The 22,365-nt window shown below is 34.8% G+C and overlaps 4 protein-coding genes across 6 annotated transcripts; 3 read left to right on the top strand and 1 right to left on the bottom strand.

The window, feature by feature from the left end:
- Nucleotides 421-5,039, top strand: LOC109725688 (probable tocopherol O-methyltransferase, chloroplastic). 2 transcript variants are annotated; one of them, XM_020254973.1, is made up of 6 exons: nucleotides 421-726; nucleotides 1,743-1,912; nucleotides 2,833-2,937; nucleotides 3,197-3,400; nucleotides 4,080-4,182; nucleotides 4,676-5,039. In XM_020254973.1, the coding sequence occupies exons 1-6, from the start codon at nucleotides 486-488 to the stop codon at nucleotides 4,777-4,779; spliced, it is 927 nt and encodes a 308-aa protein (XP_020110562.1). In that variant the 5' UTR covers nucleotides 421-485; the 3' UTR covers nucleotides 4,780-5,039. The 2 variants fall into 2 exon arrangements, with proteins under 2 accessions (XP_020110562.1, XP_020110563.1); XM_020254974.1 differs by having other exon boundaries at nucleotides 1,746-1,912.
- LOC109725687 (cysteine protease XCP2-like) lies at nucleotides 5,368-7,993 on the bottom strand. Its single transcript, XM_020254972.1, has 4 exons — nucleotides 7,482-7,993; nucleotides 6,999-7,234; nucleotides 6,411-6,551; nucleotides 5,368-5,739 (listed from the first exon to the last, which is right to left on the bottom strand). Exons 1-4 carry the CDS (start codon nucleotides 7,948-7,950, stop codon nucleotides 5,524-5,526), a joined length of 1,062 nt encoding a protein of 353 aa, XP_020110561.1. The 5' UTR covers nucleotides 7,951-7,993; the 3' UTR covers nucleotides 5,368-5,523.
- LOC109726026 (alpha-L-fucosidase 3-like) lies at nucleotides 10,135-13,963 on the top strand. Its single transcript, XM_020255457.1, has 5 exons — nucleotides 10,135-10,378; nucleotides 10,576-10,788; nucleotides 12,334-12,500; nucleotides 12,676-12,946; nucleotides 13,698-13,963. Exons 1-5 carry the CDS (start codon nucleotides 10,135-10,137, stop codon nucleotides 13,961-13,963), a joined length of 1,161 nt encoding a protein of 386 aa, XP_020111046.1.
- Nucleotides 16,180-21,713, top strand: LOC109725556 (probable serine/threonine-protein kinase WNK2). 2 transcript variants are annotated; one of them, XM_020254794.1, is made up of 8 exons: nucleotides 16,180-16,471; nucleotides 16,797-16,834; nucleotides 17,279-17,506; nucleotides 17,592-17,815; nucleotides 17,908-18,065; nucleotides 19,270-19,453; nucleotides 19,852-20,004; nucleotides 20,353-21,713. In XM_020254794.1, exons 1-8 carry the CDS (start codon nucleotides 16,364-16,366, stop codon nucleotides 21,132-21,134), a joined length of 1,875 nt encoding a protein of 624 aa, XP_020110383.1. In that variant the 5' UTR covers nucleotides 16,180-16,363; the 3' UTR covers nucleotides 21,135-21,713. The 2 variants fall into 2 exon arrangements, with proteins under 2 accessions (XP_020110383.1, XP_020110384.1); XM_020254795.1 differs by having other exon boundaries at nucleotides 19,861-20,004.

Raw genomic sequence — 22,365 nt, forward strand, 5'->3', positions numbered from 1 at the left:
GTTGTATGCGTTATAAATCGGCATCAAACGCACGTCCAAAAAGTGTCTAGTACATCAGACATGTGTTTGATACGGGCACGTTCGTGCTCGACAAGGATATATAAAGCTTATAGAAGTGTCCGTAATATACAGTCAGCTTCTTAATTTTTTTCAGAATTTAGTATTAGTAAAATATAATTTTCGCGTCTTAAAATTTTTTTCTGTACTAACTATGCCAGTACTTAAGCACAGCAGCAGCTTATAGAGGCAGAATCCGATTAGAATACTTAGACATTTATTTTTTATATTATCTTCATTTAGTGTTGAGTGTCGCATTTGACTTGCATAATGTAAATATCCACGTAAAAGTATTTTTGCATACTATTCTACAGTTGTGTTGCTCTATAAATAGAGCTTCAGAAACACACTATATTCACATAAAGTGTGATAGCTAGTGATCTTTTGTACCTCTCTGATCCTGCTTGTATCTGAACTTGTGTGTCGAAATGGCGAAGTTGCAGCGCGGAGAAGGAGAGGGCGGCGACCTCGAGAAGCTGCGCAAGGGGATAGCTGAGAGCTACGACGAGTCGACGGGGGCGTGGGAGGAGCTATTCGGCGAGTACATCCACCGGGGCTTCTACGACACACCATCGGCGGCCCCCGGTGCCGCCCCGCTCACGGCCCAGGATCACCGCCGCGCGCAGCTCCGCATGATCGACGAGGCCCTCGCCTTCGCCGGCGTTTCTGGTTTGTACATACACTTAGATATTAAATCAATCTTTTGGATAGTATGATATTCAAGTGAGTTATGAGCTCTCTCTGTCTTAAGATATTTTGTGTTTGGCTCATATCATATTCAACTTATTCTGAATCTTTTCCTACTAGATTAATTTTTGGGACTAAATATTTTACTAGCTAATTTTCCACACCTTACATGCATTTTATGGCAAATATTTAATTCGTGATATGATTTATCTAATATTCAACTACTTTCTCGTTCAGTTTATCTAATATTCAATTACTTTTTTTTTTAAATAGATAAAAAAAGATACAGAATTTATCTGAACTATGAACTATCTAAAATCGACTACCCAAACTATCAAAATTTTGATTTTACCACTCAACCTTTCAATTTGTTTAATTTAAGTCAGTCAACAGTACTTTATTTCAGGTAAAAATGTATTAAACGTACCAAACTATAGGTCTTTTTGATTCGGCTACTCAAACTATCAAAATTTTGATTTTATCGCCCAATCATTTAATTTGTTTGATTTGAGTTAGTTAACGTACTGTATTTTGACTTTAAAATTTAAGATAATTACTTACTTTAATGAATATATATAGTGCGGCGATTGCATAACTAAATACACTTGTAAAGAGATAAACAACACATTCAAATTTTTGAAGTTGAAGTGTCGCTGACTGTCTCGAATCAAAAGAATTGAAAGGTTGGGAAGTAAAATCAAAACAAGCGATAGTTCAGATAAGTTACGTATATTTTTACTGAAAAAAAAAAAAATTTCGAGACTGTCACTCCCCGGGGCAGGTTGAAAAAAATAAATAAAAAAAAAAAATTTAAAATAAGACTTTTAAAATAGGACCCAGGGATGTGATTGGGTATATAAGAGATTTAGACATTAGTAATAATAACTGGACTTAAGTATTTTGGTCTGATGGTTTGGGCCCAACGAGTTATTGTTGCTAGTGGGCTGGATCGTTACAGAGACACACCGAACACTTACAGATGATGCGCGTAAATGCAGAAGATCCTGAGAAGAAGCCAAAGAAAATACTGGATGTTGGATGTGGAATTGGGGGTGACACACTATGCCTGGCCAAAAAATATGGTGCTCAGTGCATTGGAATTAACTTGAGCCCTGTACAAGTCAAAAGAGCTCAGGAGCTTGCTCAAGCTGAGGGCCTTGCAGATAAGGTAACTAATTTTGGGGTGTTTTTGTTTATTTACCTCTGATTACTGTCCAAAATTTTTTAATTTGTTCTGAAATTATCTCCTTTCCAAATCTCAATTCCTATTAATAATCCGAAAAAACTTTAAATACTACTCCTGTGGCTTCACACTTTCTCACTTTAATACCCTGTAGTTTAAAGTATATCAATTTAGTGTCATATGGTTTTATTTTTATCTTTTTTTTTATTGATTCTACTAATTTTTTTCATTAAATCATTGGCAAAGTTAAAACTAAAAGGTACAAAAGTAAATATTCGATAAATCTAGGTGGATATCTGAAGCTTTTTGTATATAATTTAACAAAATATTAACGAAAAAACTGACGAAAAGATAAAAATAAAATCACATGACACTAACTTGATACACTTTAAACCACAGAGTACTAAAGTGAGAAAACACGAAACCACAGGAATGGTATTTGAAATTTACCCTAGGAGTTTGAGGAGTTTGGGGATATGTGAATGAATTTTTGAAAATCAATAAGAGAATTTTGGTCAGTAAGGAAAATATTAGGTACTTTTGAAGTTTTCGAGGGTATTGTGGACTTGTGGGGCTTTTGCTTATATATATATATATATATATATATATATATATATATATATATATGCCCGACTATTATTCAAAATTTTCAAATTTACCTTTTAAAACCCAAATCTCATTAGTAAATCCTAGAGTTTTGGGAATATTTGAAGGAATTTTTTGAAAATCAATCATGAATTTTTTAGAAATAAACGATTATCCTAATCCTACAAATCCTTACCCAAAGTTCGAAAACTTACGAGCACCAATGATAAAGTGTTTTTAAAAACATAGGAGCTGATCAATTCATATATTTAATCTTATTAATTACAATTCAGTTTTTAGAAATAAACGATTATTCGCAGGTGTCGTTCGAAGTAGCAGATGCATTGAATCAACCTTTTCCTGATGGGCAATTTGACCTGGTTTGGTCCCTGGAAAGTGGTGAGCACATGCCAGATAAGGAAAAGGTACTAAATTACTTTTGTGAAATATTTATTAAAAGTTTGTAATTTTATATAAAAGTTAAATCAAAAAAAAAATTATTGCAATGTCCATTCTAAAATTGTTATGATGCATTTGATTGGCTCACACACACACTTCAGAATACAACCCATAATTTCTTATATATATATTTTGGTTTTTGGCGTCGGTAGATGTATTCGTCAAAGCCGGTTGAAGTTTGCTGATTGAATTTGACCAAATTTATATATAAACATACAATTTCAGTTCTTCAGCGAGATGGCACGCGTCGCGGCGCCAGGGGCCACGATTATCCTCGTGACATGGTGTCATAGAGATCTTTCGCCGGACGAGGAATCGCTGCGCCCCGACGAGATGAAACTCTTGAACAAGATAAGCGATGCGCACCTCCTACCTGCTTGGTGCTCCGCTGCGGACTATGCCAGCTTCGCCAAGTCTTTAAAACTCGAGGTAAAGCTACCAAACCTGGTGTGGTCAGGAATTTGAGCTTCTGTATTACAGGCTTAAATAAGCACCGGAGAGAGTTTCTATCGGGTGTAGGATCTTCAGATTATTAAATTATGTAAAATAATTGTTATTATCCAAAAACTAAAGCTATCATAGAAATGTGCGTTATCTCCCTCATGTCTGGGATTGAGACTTCTTGACTGGCCCAAGACGTGGGACTTGAACTCAGAATCTTTTACTCTGATAACATATTAAATTATATAAAATAACTGTTATTCTCCAAAATCTTAAGCTATCAGAGAACGGTGCTTTAATTAATATTTATATTCAACACAGATGTCCAATCTACAAAAAGCTCCTACTTCTGTTTCTACCTTCAGTTGTAGCAATGGGCATCAACGTTTTGACTTTACTGGCATAAACAGTCCGTCGTTAGCTAAATTATTTAAATTTTCTGAACTTGAAACTGAAAAACTTTACTATTTAAAGTTTCCGGTTCTCGAGTGTTAAGTTTAAATACTCTAAATTATATTTTACTGTACCGATCGTCGGGCGCACCAAATTTAATCTGCCTCTTTTAAGAAACAAATTTTTTTTTTTTTGGTTATTTTATTCAATTCGGAATTATTTCTTTAAAATACTAAAAATTTATTATGTTTGTGAAAATATTGTGTGATTGCAGGATATCAGAAGGGCAGACTGGTCGGAGAATGTGGCTCCGTTTTGGTCTGCGGCCGTGCAGTCTGGCATGACTTGGCGAGGCATCATCTCCCTCTTGAAAAGTGGTAAATAAATAAATAAATAAATAATTAATTAATTAATTAATCTTTTTTTAAAGTAATTATGAAATTTAATTATCCGTAAAAAAAAAAAAGAGTATGAAAGTATGGAAAACCTCTTCTGCGTGTGTAATGAAAAAAAAAAATATTATGTTTATTTTCGTAAGTAATAATATTTTGTGCAGCTCGTATTTATTCAATTAAGATGTAGTCTCTTAATATAGTTTACACCACCCTAATTCTTACTTATTTTGAATTTAGTTAAAATTAACATTTTTTATCATCAACTATTAAATTAAGATAATTCATACTTTTAATAATTGAAAAAAAAGGGGTCAAAGTTGCAAAAATTTGAACACAAAATATTGGGACAATGAGCATTGCTTAGTCTAAATTTGTTTTTTTTTTCACTCTTCTTTTTAAAATTTTGAAAATTTGAAATTTATTTTCCCCTTTAATATTTCTCGACTTTATTTTTTTTTTTTTAATTATCCTGCAGGATGGAAAACTATAAAAACTGCGCTAGCAGTTTCCCTGCTGATCGAGGGCTACAACAAGAAGGTCATCAAATACAACATCATCACATGCCGCAAGCCAAAATAAGCGGATAATAAATAGTTGGTCTCACGGTCGAATTCTGCTACAGATAAGTACGAAAATATGCGTATGTGTGATCAACAGATATATCAAAACTTAATACCACTACTTGTTTGTGTCTTTTTTTTATGATTTTAGTTTTTGGTACATTTTGCGTTTAGTGAAATGTTGTATCCTTTGTACTAGGTTTTGTGTACTTAAATAAAAGAGTTTGATCCTTGTAATGGTTGTTTCCCTCTTTAATTATGAAATTATGATTTTGTGTCTCCTTTCATGTATCCTAATTGTTAAAAAAGAAAATTAACTTGCTTAATGTGTTTTAGTTTATTTTTAATTTTCCACCATGTCATTCGAAATCATACACTTGGGTAATATATATTTTTGTAAGAATCTATCGTTAAATAAGACAGTAAAATATTATATTTTACCAATCACAAAGTAGTGATTTTCACTATCATATAATTTTCACTATCATAATTTCATAATTATGATAGTGAAAATCACTACTTTGTGATTGGTAAAAATATGCGAGACAGCCGAACGAATGAAAACTTCTACTGAGAATTCGACAAATATCTTTTTTTATGTCACTCATAATATTAATGCCATTTTTTATTCACAAGTAAAGCAAATCAAAAGATTACATTGAACTTAATGAAAACCCAAAAGAAAAATAAAAGGGTTTTTTTATGAAAAATAAAAGTGACACAAATATAAGGATAGGAATTAGGAATTAATAAACACCCTCTTTTATGTATCCTTAGTTGGATAAGAAGCCATTTTGTTTATGCCACAAAGCCCCTCATCTTTTCCTGTTTTTCTTTTCATCCTTATGTACCCCTTCTCCCCCCATCTTGGGCCCCATGAGTTCTTCACTGTGATGTAATCCTGGCCCTTCGATGATCCGTATCCGACGGCTGCAACTCCATGATCTAGATCAGTCCCACATGGTCCATCAAAAACACCCTAATGAAATTAAAATGTCGTAAGCAAAATGTTTTACATTTAGGACCGTTGGCTACGTGCTGTTAGTTGACCGTTAAATTTTTACTGTCACGATCGTTATGTTATAGTAAAAATATTTCATTTGAGAATTTTTCTTAGAATTATCATTTATGGTTTACGTAGAATAGCACGGAATTTAAAATAAATGTACTAAAAACATAATTAAAAAGATATTTATTTAATGATAGAATAAGTATTTTATAAAAGAAGATTCAATTTTAACCATTCAAGTAATGGAAAAAGGATAAATTTGCAAATATACAACTTTTAAGGGATAATATCTAATATACTCTACAAAATTGCAAAATTATTTAATGTACTTCTGATCGACCAAAATGTCCTTATTTTTATTAAGAGATGGTATCTAATATACTCTGCAAAACTGCAAAACTATCTTATTTATCCTTGAAAGACCAAAATACCCATGTCGATTTTAAAAAGTTTTCCTTCAAATATCTCTATTTCTCTTAAGATTTATTAATGGGATAGAATTTTAGAAGGGTATTTTGATAATTTCAGAGTAAATTTGAAAATTTTGAATAGTAGAAAGGGGTCAATAAGCAAAAGTCTGCTTTATTAATTTTAAGTTTTTAAAGTTTGGACAACGATCTGTAGTTGCGTTAGTGACTGACCCCGCTGTAGAACTGGAAGTTCCTGCCGGAAGCCTCGATGGCAACACTGATAGGCTGATGCGCGAGAGCCTTGAGGAGGCTTGTTTCGTCGTTCTCCGGCACGTCTTCGTAGCCGGTGATGGTCACCATCTCAAGATCAGCCTAGACGGATAGACAGACAGACAGACAGAGAGATATATATATATATATATATATATATATATCGGTTAATTTATTTTTGAAATATTTGATTTGAGAGTTTTTCTTCTTTTTTTTTTTCTTTGATAATCAGGAGCTTGACCCGTTACAATCCTATTTGGAGTCCTCTCTATTAGCTAGGAATTAATTCAACCTCAAACCCTAAAAGCGAACCGAATCAATTGTAATGAGTCGGCTCGGTTTAGTAATTCATTTGTACTTAACCCTAGGAACAAATATTTACTACGAAGGCATGCGAGGCCTGAGCCTTCGCATGCTCTGTGCGAATCTCAAAGCAAGACTGAGTGCTATCTGACAGCTCAGACCTGTTGTGTCACCGGCCCTCAATAGCTAATAGTGATTTTTTATAATTATTTTTTTCATTGAACTGCATATACAAATCACACATACCCTCTGCTGCTCGCAGGTGCCTTCTTCCATCAGGTAAGGGTAGTCGTCTTCGGTGCGGAGTCCGCCGTTGCCAACGATGAACGTGAATGCGTAGTCCATCAGCCCGCCGTTGCAGCCGTTGTTGTCTGGCTTGTCGCAGTCGATCAGCTCCTGCTCCGACAGCGACGTCAAATTTCCCGTCACGATCTGGTTTACGCCCTCGACGGCCGCCACCGTCGAAAATGCCCAGCAACTACCTGCATACATTAAATCCAACTCACTTTGAAATAAGTATCACACATTTGGTTATAGCATACTCTTGTAAAGCTAACTTGGTTCAAATTGTAAGTCATTCAACAAGCTCTTAAGGCGATATATAACTTTTGGGTCATTTACTGTTAGATCGATCTTTTGAGTAATATTGTAAAAGCGTCAATTGCAAATATATAGAAAAAAGTTATTGGATAGGGCATATGATATTAACTACACGGAGTTTTTGCTTACCGCAACTGCCTTGGTTCTTTACATGAGTAACTGCTCCCTTCTTTCTCCAGTCTACTGACTTTGGTATGTTTGTGACATCTGCATACCGAAAGGATCCAGAATCGACTATTCCTCTTTTCTGCGCTAAGTCGGTCCTCACTCCGAGATACCTCTCCTTGAACTCGCCGTGGCTCAAGTCTGCAAATTCGTTCAAACCAAGCCAGTAACTGCTCGCCTGCCTGTTCGTCTCGTCGATGTGCTTCAAATTGTCCTTGAAGATCTCGAATCTCCGAATCTTCTCTTTGAAGCTTGCGTAGAACTTGTCGTGCTTCGACATCCACGACTCGAAAAGGTTGATAAGCGTGTCGTGCGAGCTCAAGTCATCTTCCGAGTAACCGATGATGGAGAAGTCTCTGGGGAGGGCCAAACATGATGTCAAGCAAAGCAAGAAGGAGAGAAGAAGGAAATTATTAGGTTTCATGAATGCCATTGAGTGATGTGTGAGAGATTTAGAGAGAGAGAAAGAGAAAGAGTTGGTTCTTTTCATTTGTGCAATAGAGGGCTATATATATAGTTTTGTGTTCCTCATGTTGCTTCCAAGCAAAGTGCACATAAGAAATTGTTATGCTTTACATTCAAGTATGTATACCAATTCTCTAAGCTAAGGTTATTGGATGAGGCTTTGCTTTTAAGCATACATATGTACAAAGGTGTATATATACCATGTTTTATTGCAATAAAGAAGTTGTGTGTGTACATTATTTCAAGTGAGAGTATGATCTTGTATTTTATAATTTCTATCTCAAGGTAGAATTCAATGAAATTTAGGTCAATAGAATTTAATTGAGTTTGAAAAATATACAACTCTAGGGCTGGGCCAATGGGAGGCACCCACGTGGACAGGTAGTAGAGAAAAGCTAAAACTCTTAATGTAATGGTTTTTGAATTTTTTAAAAATTGGTAAGTCCCGAGTTCGAATCCTAATTGATTCACATTTTCAGTTAAGTTTATTTCTAAATTAAATAAACGAACCGAATAGTATGCTACATATCTCTCAAAAAAAAATTGGTAAGTATGGATTTTATAAAAGATAAGGTAAACGTTTACAAACTTATAAAATAGAGCAGTGCTGCAATACTCCATTTTAATCTTAGCCGTTTATTTTTAATCAATGAAGGGTTAAAATTTATGTATAAAAAAAGATGACCCGCTATTGCACAAGCAGTACCGGTTACCAGATATGCGAAGTTAGGAATTTTTTGGAAAAACAAAAGAGCTAATATTAAAAAGTTAAATAGCTAATATTGAAAAGTTTTGCATACTATGCCATGGAGAGAATGAATTTTTAATTGGATTATCGATTTTGAAGGTTGATTTCTTTTAATAATAATTTGTGATGACATAAGTTTTTAGTGATTTATAATTTAAAATTAATTTTCAAACATGAAAACTTTATGTTTAAATAGTTAACAAAATTTATTTTTTAAGAATAATATAAATTAAATCTAAATTTATAATTTAAATTTGATCAATATTTTTGAAATTTAATGCTGTTTTTCAATATTGAATTAACAATTTCAACTTACTTTAAAATATAGAAATCTTTTATTTAAGTAAATAATAAAAGTTTATAAATACACTATAACTTAAATTACAATTTTAAGGAGATTAACATTTTTGAATTTTCATGTTAGTTTAATATTGAATTGACAATTTGAATTGAAATGTTTACTCATTCAAACATAAATTTTTCTATCTAAAATTTAAATTTAATTTATACAATTACAAATATAAAGTTTAAACTCAAGTTAAATTTTAAATTCGAATTTATGAAGATTTATCACAATCAAATTAGCCATTATCTAATTTGGCAAGTAACAAAATTAAATTAGAAAATGAAAATTTGTTGAATATTATCAAATTTGGCAATTAGCTAATATATATTTGCAAATATTATCGTTACGATTGATTAATTGGTAACCTGTTGAGCAGGTTACCATTGCAAAAGTCAATCTTAGCCTTAAAAATTTGAATACTCAGATTTAAATTGGCCGGTGTATTGAAGCATTTCTTTATAAAATAAGTCAAAAAAATAGGAATCTTCTCAAAATTATCTCTTTAGGGGAGAACTATTTTATTTTTCAAAAAAAGAAAATTATTTTTTGGATGAAAAATTGGAAAACTTTTTTTTTTTTGAAAAACTAAACTGAAAATACTTTTTCACCCCTACGGGCTTAGTTCTTATTATCTATCCACAAATCCAAAAAAGGAAATATTTGGGTCTTTCATAGATAATTTTCACATTATTTTCAATGCCCATTTAAATTTCACATGCATAAACCGTTCAAAATCTTTTACATTTATATTTAATTCTATATTATATATATATATATCAGAAAGAGAATATGGAGGATATATATTAGTTGTTTTCCTTGGTTTGTTATCAAAAGAGGTTTAAATTTAAATCGAATCCTAAGATGTAGTAAGAGATAAACATAGATANGTAATGAAAAGAGAACAAAAAAAAAAAAAAGAAAAAACAAAAGTATACATCAAAGATTGACACATGTAGATAAATCCTCTATTCTAATAGATATACATACATATATATATAGATATATTTAAGCACAAGGTATTCAATCTCTCATAAACTCTCACTCTCTCTCTAACTCAAATGGCTTGTTTGGGTGGTGGTTTCATCATCATACTACTAAATGCTCTTTTAGCCGTCGCCGCGACGGCGACGACGGCGTCGGGGACGTGCGGTTTCCCGGCGGTGTTCAACTTCGGGGACTCGAACTCCGACACTGGGGGCCTGTCGGCGGCATTCGGGCAGGCCCCGCCGCCGAATGGGGAGAGCTTCTGGGGGCGGCCGATGGGGCGGTACTGCGACGGCCGCGTCGTCGTCGATTTCATAGGTACAGAAGAATCGTGCTATAAGAAATTTTTGTTTATAAGATAATTTAATAATTTTACTGCTCATCAACAGTGAGATGCATTTGTGTTGTTGATAAACGGTTATAAAATAATTTCTCCGCATAGAAATGTTCATAAGTACTATTCGGCTTTGCATTTACTTTTATCCTTTTCACTTATTTTGGATCTTTTGGAGCAGCGCACAAATTGGGGCTTCCGTATCTGCACGCATATCTGGATTCGGTTGGATCGAACTTCTCCCACGGCGCCAACTTTGCGACCGCCGGGTCAACGATCCGGCCGCAGAACACGACGCTGTCCCAGAGCGGCTTTAGCCCCATCTCCCTCGATGTCCAATCGTGGGAGTTCGCCCAGTTCGTCACCCGATCGCAGTTCGCAGCTAAAGTGAATGGTGCGTAAGTGTTATTTACCAGAACCTATCTGAAATACGAAACATTTTGAACCAGTTCAAACCAAATTACTGAACCGAACCGAAGCGAACCGATCGAAGTCGATTCACCAGTTACAAAGGTTAAGAATCAGAAAAGCTGAACAAACCGAAAAATCAAAATTTTAGTAATTCATTATATCTTAATCTTACATTATTAAAAACATTATGTATTAATTTTAAATAATAATTAAATAATTAGAGATATATTAAGCATTCCTGTTTTAGATTATTAATTAATAACTTTTAACATACAATTAATTGTGATTATATCTTAATCTTAGTAGTTTAAAAGGATTTAAAAGTAAATAAAAATATTTTACTAAAACCAAATAAACTGCACTAAACCGACCGAATTATTTTGATCAAGTTCAATTTTTATTTTCTACCTAACTTTAAAATCTTAGTTAAAAGATTTTTTTACCAAATATTTTATTAAGTTACAGCATATCTATATCATAAAAGTGATTTTTTAAAAAGTTTAGATATTTATTTCAAAATATGCTAAAGTAGAGCTAATGTTATATAATTTTATATTGCAACTCAAAGTTAAAACAAAAAAAGAAAAGGAAAAATAATCATTTATTTAAGAACTATTCGGTTTGGTTCAGTTCTAAAAGTTAAAAACTAGAAAAAACCGAATTAATTGACGTTTTAGTAATTCAATATATAGTAGTCTTATCATAAAAAAAAATTATGTATTAACTTTAAATAATAATCAAATAATTAGATATATTAATTATTATTATCTTAGATCAATAATTTTTAATATAAAACTAATCATGATTATATCTTATTTTTAGTATTTTAAAAAGATTTAAACTAAAGAAAAATATTTTACTAAAACTAAAAAAAAACCAAACCGAATCGACCGAATTATTTTGGTTCGATTTGGTTCATGCCTATAATTCGGTTCGGTTCGATTTGGTTCATGCCTATACTATTCTAAAGACCGTAGGTACAAACCGCAAAATTTTTAAGGGATATATAGGCAAATATATCTATTATTGATAGGGTTAGCAATCTATCCTTCTGTGTGCGAGCTAGCTCGTGTTTGCAAATCGAACACGAGCTGAACTTTTTAGCTAAAATCTTAACGAGTCAAACACGAGTCTGGGTCAGTTCGCTCGTGTTCGGCTCGATATAACTTCAACTATTTAGATTTTAGGTCAATTCAAAAATAAAGAGACTTATATATTACAACTATTTACTATTTAAATTTTTGGCCACCCCAAATATAAAAAGATCTATATTTTGTGAATTTTAATTATTAGACTAAGATTCTAAATTTTTATTTTTCTTTCAATTTTTCGCCCAGTGGTAGGGTTGAAAATCTAACTTGTTGTTCGCAAGCTAGCTCGTGTTCGGCTCAGTAATAAACAAGCTGAATACTAGTTGGATTTCTCATCTCGATATTTTAATAACCCTAATCATTATAAATAGAAATTTCAATTTTAAAAATGTCTTATCTTTTTTTTTCTTTTTTTTTTTTCTTTTTTTTGGGTGTAGGAGTGTTCAATGGTCTTTTACCAAAGGAAGAGTACTTCTCACAGGCTCTATACACCTTTGACATTGGCCAAAATGACCTCACAGCAGGATACTTTTCCAACATGACCACTGAGGAAGTGAAAGCATCAATCCCTGACATTCTCAATCAGTTCACTGCAGTTATCCAGGTAAAATTAAAATTCATATCCGAATCCAAATTCGTCTAGTTTTTATTTTTCATATCGATATGTGTATGTCCGTTTAGCATCAGGTAAATCTGCTCTGTTCATGTTCGGATTCTGATTCGCATAAAATTTCGGATATTCGTACCTATTGACATTCCTATTCTTGTATTGTGTGTAGAGCGTCTACGGACAAGGGGGACGGTACTTTTGGATCCACAACACTGGGCCTTTTGGGTGCCTCCCATACGTACTTGAACGCGTCCCTCTGAAGGCCCCCGATGTCGACCGCCATGGCTGCGGCACGCCGTTCAACGGCGTGGCGCAGCTCTTCAATGAGAAGCTCAAGGAGACGGTGGCGCAGCTCCGGAGAGACCTCCCCCTCGCCGTCTTCACCTACGTCGACGTCTACTCCGTCAAGTACAACCTCATCGCCCATGCCAGGAAGCACGGTATAGCGCTTCGAACACCTAGTACTACTATGTTTGATATTACTGGCGTAAGAGTTACTTTCACTTCACTATACAGATTCATTAGATCTGATCAGTTATGATCGATGATTACTGACCAGATTCAACGAATCATTTTGGTTAGTAGTGAGAACAGGTAAGTTAACAAATTCATTGAACCCTTTTCTAAATTTAATTCCGAATTTTTGGTTGATGTGCTCCACGATTTAGTACATGATCGTCCAACAACCAGATTCAATGAATTTTTCTCCCATTAGTAAGTATGGTTATCGTAAGGTAAAAACATACAGAACTCATCTGAATTAACCTTTTTAAAATTTGATTATAGTTCCAAATCTTTCAATTTGATTATTTTAATCAGTCAACAACACTTTGACTTTAAAAATTACGCTAATTATTTACTTTGATAGATTTATAATTACAAAAATTATATGAAATATGCTAATTAAATCTGTAAAAATAAACGATATATTTAAATTTTGAAGTCAAAATATAACTGACGGCGAAATAAATTGAATAAGTTTGGTAGTAAAATCAAAATTTTGAAATAAAACCATTCTATGGTGCATTGCACCATCATTCCAACTCTTTTCTAAATTATATTTTAGTCCTCAATCTTTGGTTGATGTACTCTACCACATAAATGAGAGCTTAAATCGAAAATTTGATTTAGTATAAGAACTTATAACTTTCAATGCCTTTGTTCGTAACACGAATGTACATTACTTTCTAGGGTTTGAGCGTCCCCTCGTGGCGTGTTGCGGCCACGGCGGCAAGTACAACTACAACACAAAGTACGGGTGCGGGTCGATGAAGACGACGGCGAACGGCACCGCGGTGCTGGTCGGGGGGTCGTGCGAGGACCCGCGCAAGAGGATCATCTGGGACGGAGTTCACTACACGCAGGCCGCAAACAAGTATGTGTTCGAGCAGATAGTCGGCGGGAAATTCTCTGACAGCAGCGTGCCGTTGAAACTGGCATGCCAGACGAAGCCGTGACGACAATGATGCGTTATCCGAATCGGCGAACATCGTTTAGGAAACTAGGAAGGTTGTTCATCTAGAAACTTTTTGTCTCATTTATTTATTTTTTTATTTATTTTTAGGCGACGTTATGAGTAGGTCGTAAGTTATTACTTGCACATAGATTTATTGAATTTGGTAACTATTTGTGTTCGTTTATATTTTTATTTAATAAATTTTATCTGTCCCTAACAAAAGCTACAGCGGGGTTACTAATATTATTATTTCCTATATTCAAGTTACATGAATAAAAAGTATAAGAACATTATTGAGAATATATATGTTTTATGAGATTGATCCAATTTATGCAGTTCCATTAAAAATTTTAAAAAAAACTTGACTCCAAAGTCTAGAAAAAAAAAAAAATCTTAAAAATAAAAATGATAAAAAAGGGCATGCGACATTTTGGTTCTCAATGTTTGTAAATTTCTACAATCAGATCATCAGCAGTGTGTTACGGTTCAAAAAATAAAATAAACTATAGGATTTAAAAATTTTAAAATAAAAATTATAATAAATTAAAATTTAAAAACTACACATTACTGACACGCCAGCGATATATTTAAATAAGGGCCCGTTTGGTTCGAGTTATGTAATATTACAAAGTATCTCGACATATCCAGGTATGTTGGATTTCGGCGTGAGATTACTACTAATGCTGTATTAGAGCGTTTGGTTTAATACAGTAATGTAATACTAGATTACAGTGTTTATAGCATTAATATGTTTGGTTCAGTTTATAAAATTTAGTAATCCTGACATAAAAGTATAGTTTTTTCCAAAATTGCCCATGTTGTAGTCATTTGAATATTATTTTTTGCGGATATGACGAATGGAGGGAAGGAGATCGTGATGATTACTTGGGAGGATGACGCAATAGAAGATGATAGGTGTTCGTGCGCGAGAGAGAGAGAGAGAGAGAGAGAGAGAGAGACATCGAGAGAGAGCGAGAGAAAGCGGCGTGCGAGAGAAAGGGCCGAGACGAAGGCGAGAGAGAGATGAAAATAATACTGTTAATTAGATTTGGGGTTGTTGGAGAGTAAAATTGTCATTTTACATAATATGTAGTATTAACGGGTTTCAGTAATGCAAGATACACGACCCCCCTCCCGTTAATATTTTTGATGTAATCCTGATCGATTTGTAATGCTACATTAACGACTAGATTACATAGCGGATTAATCAAACACAGTTATCCTGGCAGGATTGCCTGTAATCCTGTCAGGATAACTCGAACCAAACGCAAAAAGCTATAGTAGTAAAGCTTCATTTGGGATTGCGAGGAGATTGCGTTACGTGCGATTAGAAAGTAATATTGTGTTATGAGTCGGTTACGATATATTTTCCGGGGTATGGGGTCTCACCGGATCGGTTACGATATATTTTCTGCGGTCTCATCGGAGAATGTAGAAATATATTCTTATATACTTTTATCCTAACTCTATTTTATTTAATAACGTCACATCGGTCTCAATACAAAATTTTTAAACTGCAATTTTTAGGTTTGAAAATGAAATTTAAAAGTATTTCTCGACTAATCCATTTTTTTATTGTTTGAAAAAAAAGACTTTTCTATCAGGAAAACATATCCATGTGGTTTCACACTTTCTCACTTTAGTATCCTGTGGTTTAAAGTATATCAATTTAGTATCCTATGGTTTTATTTTTATCTTTTGATTATTGATTTCACTAATTTTTTCGTTAAATCAATGACAAAGATAAAACTAAAGGGTACTAAAGTAAATATTCGATAAACGTAGGTGGGATATCTGAAGTTTTTTGTATATAATTTAACAAAATATTATCAGAAAAGTTGACGAAAAGATAAAAATGAAATCACATGGCACTAACTTGATACACTTTAAGCCACAGAACACTAAAGTGAGAAAATGCGAAACCAGAGGGGTGATATTTGAAGTTTACCCTTTTCTATTATTATTATTATTATTATTATTATTATTACTATAATTTGTTAGTTTTAAATGCATTCTAAATGGTATGGTATATGAGAATTTATTTTTAAAAAAATAGAAATTAAATAAATTATTTTGATTTTTTTATTACTAAATAAAAATTCTATTTTTTTAAAAAAAATGAAAAATTAAATGCGATACATAAGCGATTCCTAATTAACCCAAAAAGAAATTAATTAATTAAAAAAAAAAACCTAAACTCCTTCGTGTTTCCTCCCAACGCGATCGATCGCGATCGCGATCTCGATCTCGATCTCGATCTCCGACGCGTTTTACTCCATTTCATCCATTCTCTTCCCGTTTGATTGATCCGAAGCTTGGAACGCGCAATTCGGGATCGGAATCGTTAGGGTTCCGCTAGGGCGACGAGGAATCGGAGCTTTCCCTCCGCACGGGATCGGAAATGGCCGCGGATCCGCCGCCGCCGCCGCAGCGGGAGGCGGTGCTCCGGCGGGATGAGGCCGACGCCGAGCTCTTCGTCGAGGTCGATCCCACCGGGCGCTACGGCCGAGTCGGTTCCGATCCCTTCTCCTCATCCTCCTCCTCCCATTTATTTCCCTCTTTGATCCATTTCCTAGCAAGACATTTGAATCGATGCGTTCATTCTGTGTTTGATTGTGAAATTAGGATCTTTACGTGGTTTGCCATGTGTTTGGTCGTGAAATTAGGATTTTTGCATGAACTTTGCATGAATTTGTAATTGACGTTCGATCCCAGCAAGTAATCTGAAATCTGCGCGCTTGCCGATGTTGTTTGATCGTCAAATTTTCAGAATTTTTGTGGAATTATGCGTGAATTCTGATGAATTTTGTGTTTTCAATGGCCTAATTTTGCAGTATCGCGAGGTGTTAGGGAAGGGTGCGTTCAAAACAGTGTATCCTTTTTTTTTCGCGTTCTTGTTATCAAATTGGTAAAAATGTGTGGAGAACTCTCATCAGTATACCATTTTGATGTAGGTTCCTTAACTTTATTTCTTTCGATTGACACCCCTTTCAACATTTGATTCTTTTGTAGTTAATTTACTTTCATAGATGAAATTAGGGAATGTAGCGATGATTTTGTTAATTTAACCGAACACTTTTTCAACTGATGAAACGGCGGTGATAGCTAAAGGAGCTGTTAGTTTCAATGAATCTCCAATTCAATATTAGGAAAAAAAGAAAATTTTGAACGATTTATTTCAAAGTGGTCAATAGCAGAGGGGATCTCCATACATTTTTAGCTATCAAATATAGTTATTTTTTAAAATTAAATGATTGAATGTTGATTGATTTCACATTAGTTGCTGGGGTCCTTAATGGTTGTGTTGATAACATAGCTATAAAGCATTTGATGAGTTGGAAGGTATAGAGGTTGCTTGGAATCAGATAAAGATGGCGGATGTGTTGCGGAATGCGGATGACTTGGAACGGCTCAAATCGGAAGTCCACTTGCTCAAAACTCTAAAGCACAAAAATATAATCAAGTTCTACAACTCGTGGGTCGATACCAAGCATGATAACATCAATTTCATCACTGAGGTCTTCACCTCCGGAACCTTGCGCCAGTCTGTCCTCTCACTCCTCGGTCTCTTGTTGGTTTGTTAATATTAGTTGGATTTCATATTGAAGGTTTTGTTCCTTCTGATTTAGGTATCGTAACAAGCATAAGCATGTCGATCTAAGAGCTTTAAAGAAATGGTCGAGACAAATATTAAGCGGCCTTCTCTACCTCCACAGTCACGACCCACCGGTTATTCATAGAGATTTGAAATGTGACAACATCTTCGTGAATGGAAACCAGGGTGAGGTGAAGATTGGCGACCTCGGGTTGGCGGCCATTCTTTGCCATGCCCATTCGGCTCGTAGTGTCATAGGTGAACGCTTCTTTCTGTGCCTTAAACTATAATTTCTTGTGAGAGGTTAGATTCATGGGATTGGATTCTTATTTGATGTTATGCAATCACAGGAACACCTGAGTTTATGGCCCCAGAGCTTTATGAAGAAGAGTATAATGAGCTCGTCGACATTTATGCATTTGGAATGTGCCTACTGGAGCTGGTCACATTTGAGTACCCTTATTCGGAATGTACAAATGCAGCTCAAATATTCAAGAAGGTGACAACGGTGAGGCTACGACTCCATTACATTATGTTTCAACTTCGTTCATTTTCATTACCTAAACTGACATCATGTTTTTCTCATCTTATGTTCTTCTAAATTCCACTTCTAATGAATTCCTTTATTCATGTTGATAATAGCACATGTTTTATGCTTTATATGCGTTCAGCATCTCGTCATTGGTTTGTTTGTGCCATTTGCAGTCACAAGATATCTAAATCTGTATGTTAAGTTATTAACATGTTATGCCTCGATCCAAGCTAGAAATTTGAAAGCTGATATTGTTGGATATGACTGTCATATTTGCTTTCAATCTGATAAACTTCAAGACATGTAATGCCTCCATAAACATGCACTAAGTATTTATCTTTCGTTAATTTGCCCATAAAATTCAATTAAAGAGGACTAGCTGCAAATATAGGCACCGCTGGCCTCAAAATCTGATATTATTGTGAGTCTGCGAATTACCATGAGTTGACCAACTTTTTAGAATATAAGGTTATCACCTACATATACCAGTTTCTACTCTCCTGCATCTGTAGAACCTATGGAAATTGGAAACTAGCATAAAAATTTTCAACATGTATAGTTCATGATCATCATCCTTTCAGCAACTGGGTTGATTGCTTCAAATTTTCTACTGTTTGTTGGTACACAGCAATCTCAAAACATTATACACAATCTATTTTGCTAGCTTTCAAGTCTCTCTTGGTAGTTGGGTTCTGGTTTAGTAGTACTTGTCTTGCCATGATCTGCTTTCAGCAAAATCAGCGATCTGATCTTTTTGGTCCGTAATGAATCTACTAATTTACTCTCTGGCGAAAATTGCATTAGACTAGTTAGTTTTTGGGACCATGAATGGGATGATGTTTTGTATGCTTGACTTGACCTAGGCCTAGTTTGGAGACCTTGTCTAAATGCACCTACTTTGATGTGTCAAAAAACCAATAATTTTGGAAGCACTTCAGAGCTTCTCCCCTTAGTGCTTTAAATTTGTGGTGGGAACTGCCGTAGGATAAACATTTACTGATTCTTCAGTGGCAGCTCCCATCACCAATTTAGAGCATTGGAGGAAGGAAGTTTTAGAGCACTTTCAGAATTTTTTGAACCCTCCAAAGCATCAAAGCAGGTGGGTTTGCACAACAAACTAGGCCTTAATCAACTACTAAACACCACTGGACTTTTTATTTTATTTTTTTTCACATTACAGGGTACAAAGCCTGCTTCATTGGCTAAGGTCCAGAATCCTGAAGTGAGAATATTTATAGAGAAATGCATTGCCAATGTTTCTGAGAGATTGTCCGCAAGAGAGCTATTAATGGATCCATTTCTCCAATTGGATGTCGAGAATGAACAAATAGGCCATTCTTTGCGGTCAAATATCAACCATTCAGGTAAATTTGCGGATGAGATATCTACATGAGTGCCTCTGTATATTATTGATTACATGTATATCCCAACAAAATCAGAATTTGCATCTGTACACTTCGAAAACCTAATTTCTTACTTAAGTATCTTTGATGGCCTATGCTAAGGCAAAAACAACTTACCTCAATGAGTTTGATGACTTCCAAAGTTTATTAAAGGTTGTTCCATAAAAACTTCATTTTGAAGGGTTTTATGTTTATATTCGGGTTTTATAGTATATATGTAAATAGATCATTTTGCAGATATATACATGTAAGATGTAATTAGATTTTAATACCGTAAAAGTAGGAAATGAATGTGCATCGTTATTTGTAATTTGAGATCCGAGCTCCAGTTTTTATTTACTGTTCCAATTTTACAATAGGAAATGCAGATAATGTTGCGCACTCAAATGCAAGCACCAGTTACACGTCTGACAAAGTAGAACCAACTACGGCAAGCCGAGATTTCACTGTGGAAGGACAACGCAAAGATATGAATACAATATTTTTAAAGCTGAGAATCGCTGATTCAACAGGTTCTTTACATTTCAAATTTTTAGGTCGTTTTGCAAAATGAATACCAGTTGTTTTTCCGTTTTGCAGTTTCGACATACTTTTTCTTTTCGCGACTCAAGATTTATATTTCTTGTGGATCAAGTGGCCCAGGCTGAAATCTTTAATGCATGTAGTCATCAAAAGGAAGACCAAAATAACTTCGTAAACGAAGATTTTCATCTGAAATTGCAAAAAATTTAAAATTTTCTGATCAAAGTTGCAAACTGGGGGCAAAAAGAAGTAACAATGGATTTTCTTTTTCAGAAAACCCCTCTCTTAGCTTTCTTCTGCAGTTTCTATGCGGTTTAATTACTGGTTCCAATATTCAGGTCAAATCCGAAACATCCACTTTCCATTTGACATCGAAGCCGATACTTCATTCAATGTTGCCACTGAGATGGTCTCAGAATTAGACCTCACCGACCAAGATGTCACAACCATTGCCGCAATGATTGATGCAGAAATACAAGCCTACGTTCCGGAATGGCTTCCGGGGGAAGCACTCGACGACAATGGCAATGAGGACGACAATGGCAATGAGGAAACAATATCTGAAAGCCACAACTCTGAAGCTGATGACATAGTTTCTGCTTTGCCCAATGAGCCAGAAGCACTTCCCTCTAGTGGTGGGCTTGTCCTGGAACGGCTTCCTTCTGGTCGGAGGTACTGGTCCAACTCTCCCAGAGGGACTAGTGAAGGCTCTCCCTCAGCAATCACCCAATCAAATGTATCTTCTGATTCAAACTCGCACACCAACGACGACTCCCCTTTTGTGGTAGATTATGAGAACCAAATAGCACACAAAAATGTGCATTCTCCTGAAGATAATTTCGAAATGACGTCCTCCGCCGGCTATTTGGTCTTCCAAAATCCATCTTCCAGTGATGCTGTTGATATCAGTGGTGAGGATTTGTTAGAAAACGAGTCCGAAGAGGTGAGATATGTTGGAGAGAAACTGGTGTATTTGCTCCTCGAACAGCAAAGAGAACTGAATGAGTTAAGAAAGAAACATGAAAAGGCCATACATGATATATTAAAGGAACTACCTCCCGAGCTTCACAAGAAGACTTTGAACCGGTGCTGCTTGAAACTTCATCATAATAAGGTGTGAGTTAAAACTTCATCATAAGAAGCTCGGAAATTCACAATGGATGTATTGCAGTACCATACATCAAACTCTCCTGTGAAGAGTGTTCTGTGAGTATCAGAACAGTCCACCGTTTCTAAGAGGGGGTGACTTTTACGGCGGTGGTTTCAACATTTTCTATAACTTCGCCGCATTTTTGGGGAAAATTTGAGGGGGGGTTAGTCGAAAACCTGCTATATCTCTGAAATTCAAGTCATTTATGCTGCAGGAAAAGTATAAAAGTTTTGAGGCAAGTCAAAAGTGTTGATGGCTTACTGTTTTCGACTAGTGCGACAGGGTCGGATTACCCTAACTATGCTGCTGAGTGTTTTTTCTTGTCAGTAGCCTGTTAGTCAGCTTAAATTTCTCAAGTTAAATTCTAGCTTATACAACCCAGGATTCAATGGGATTAACATAGTGTACATTCCTCAAATCTTGAGATACTAAAGTATGTTGCTTCATGTAGTTTTCTTTTCATGCAAATGATGATGTCTTGTCACATATTACATATTAACATTATATATTCTTTAATCTGTTCATTATTAAAATCCCATTGGATGCTTCCATTGATTGGTAATTTCTCTTGTGCAAATATTATTCGATGTATTGGTTTGTTGCCATCGAAGCTCAAATTCTTTGCTGCTCATTTAACTTAAAAGAGAATCGATTGATACTTTGGTCCTCGAACTGTAATTTGTTGTAATTTTTATCTCAAAACTTTTGAAATGTTGTGATCACTAACTGACGCAACACTGCATTGCTGACATGAGAATCTAGTTGCTGCCATATCACTGTCACGTCAGCGTCACGTTGTTAAATTACTTTGTACCTAGAAAAGTTGTATATTCCAAAGGGTAAAAGATACCACTCTTGTATCAGTTGTTCATGGATACCAATTTAAATGAGAATATATATCTTTGTTACATTCAATCAACATGGAATAATGAGGCCCACTCACTTCCAAAAGGAAGGAATAATAACAAAGTAAATTAGGTCTAATAGGGGATCCAAATCAATCCATCATTAATTGGGGTGAAACAAATGATTCACTCAAATAAGGATAGTAAAACTTCAGCGGGGAACTGACCGTCCCTAGAGCAAGTGGCAAAGGGCTTGGTGGTTGGTACCCGAGACCCAAGTTCGAATCCTAGTTGATTCATATTTTCAGCTAAGTTTATTTCTAAATAAAATAAACGAAACAGATAGCGTGGTACCT

Source organism: Ananas comosus, linkage group 20, assembly GCF_001540865.1.
Source record: "Ananas comosus cultivar F153 linkage group 20, ASM154086v1, whole genome shotgun sequence".
Classification (NCBI taxonomy): domain Eukaryota; kingdom Viridiplantae; phylum Streptophyta; class Magnoliopsida; order Poales; family Bromeliaceae; genus Ananas; species Ananas comosus.

What these genes read in the sequence shown, in the direction of transcription:
- LOC109725687 (XM_020254972.1), bottom strand. Translation starts at nt 7,950, where the DNA reads ATGGCATTCATGAAACCTAATAATTTCCTTCTTCTCTCCTTCTTGCTT. An exon ending in AAAGAACCAAGGCAGTTGCG is followed by an intron (nt 7,235 to 7,481) that starts GTAAGCAAAAAC and finishes TAATGTATGCAG; the next exon opens with GTAGTTGCTGGGCATTTTCG. An exon ending in GCACCTGCGAGCAGCAGAGG is followed by an intron (nt 6,552 to 6,998) that starts GTATGTGTGATT and finishes CTATCCGTCTAG; the next exon opens with GCTGATCTTGAGATGGTGAC.
- LOC109725556 (XM_020254794.1), top strand. Translation starts at nt 16,364, where the DNA reads ATGGCCGCGGATCCGCCGCCGCCGCCGCAGCGGGAGGCGGTGCTCCGG. An exon ending in AAGGGTGCGTTCAAAACAGT is followed by an intron (nt 16,835 to 17,278) that starts GTATCCTTTTTT and finishes TTGATAACATAG; the next exon opens with CTATAAAGCATTTGATGAGT. An exon ending in GTCAAATATCAACCATTCAG is followed by an intron (nt 19,454 to 19,851) that starts GTAAATTTGCGG and finishes ATTTTACAATAG; the next exon opens with GAAATGCAGATAATGTTGCG.
- LOC109725688 (XM_020254973.1), top strand. Translation starts at nt 486, where the DNA reads ATGGCGAAGTTGCAGCGCGGAGAAGGAGAGGGCGGCGACCTCGAGAAG. An exon ending in ACATGCCAGATAAGGAAAAG is followed by an intron (nt 2,938 to 3,196) that starts GTACTAAATTAC and finishes ATACAATTTCAG; the next exon opens with TTCTTCAGCGAGATGGCACG. An exon ending in CATCTCCCTCTTGAAAAGTG is followed by an intron (nt 4,183 to 4,675) that starts GTAAATAAATAA and finishes ATTATCCTGCAG; the next exon opens with GATGGAAAACTATAAAAACT.
- LOC109726026 (XM_020255457.1), top strand. Translation starts at nt 10,135, where the DNA reads ATGGCTTGTTTGGGTGGTGGTTTCATCATCATACTACTAAATGCTCTT. An exon ending in CGTCGTCGTCGATTTCATAG is followed by an intron (nt 10,379 to 10,575) that starts GTACAGAAGAAT and finishes CTTTTGGAGCAG; the next exon opens with CGCACAAATTGGGGCTTCCG. An exon ending in GTTCGCAGCTAAAGTGAATG is followed by an intron (nt 10,789 to 12,333) that starts GTGCGTAAGTGT and finishes TTTTGGGTGTAG; the next exon opens with GAGTGTTCAATGGTCTTTTA.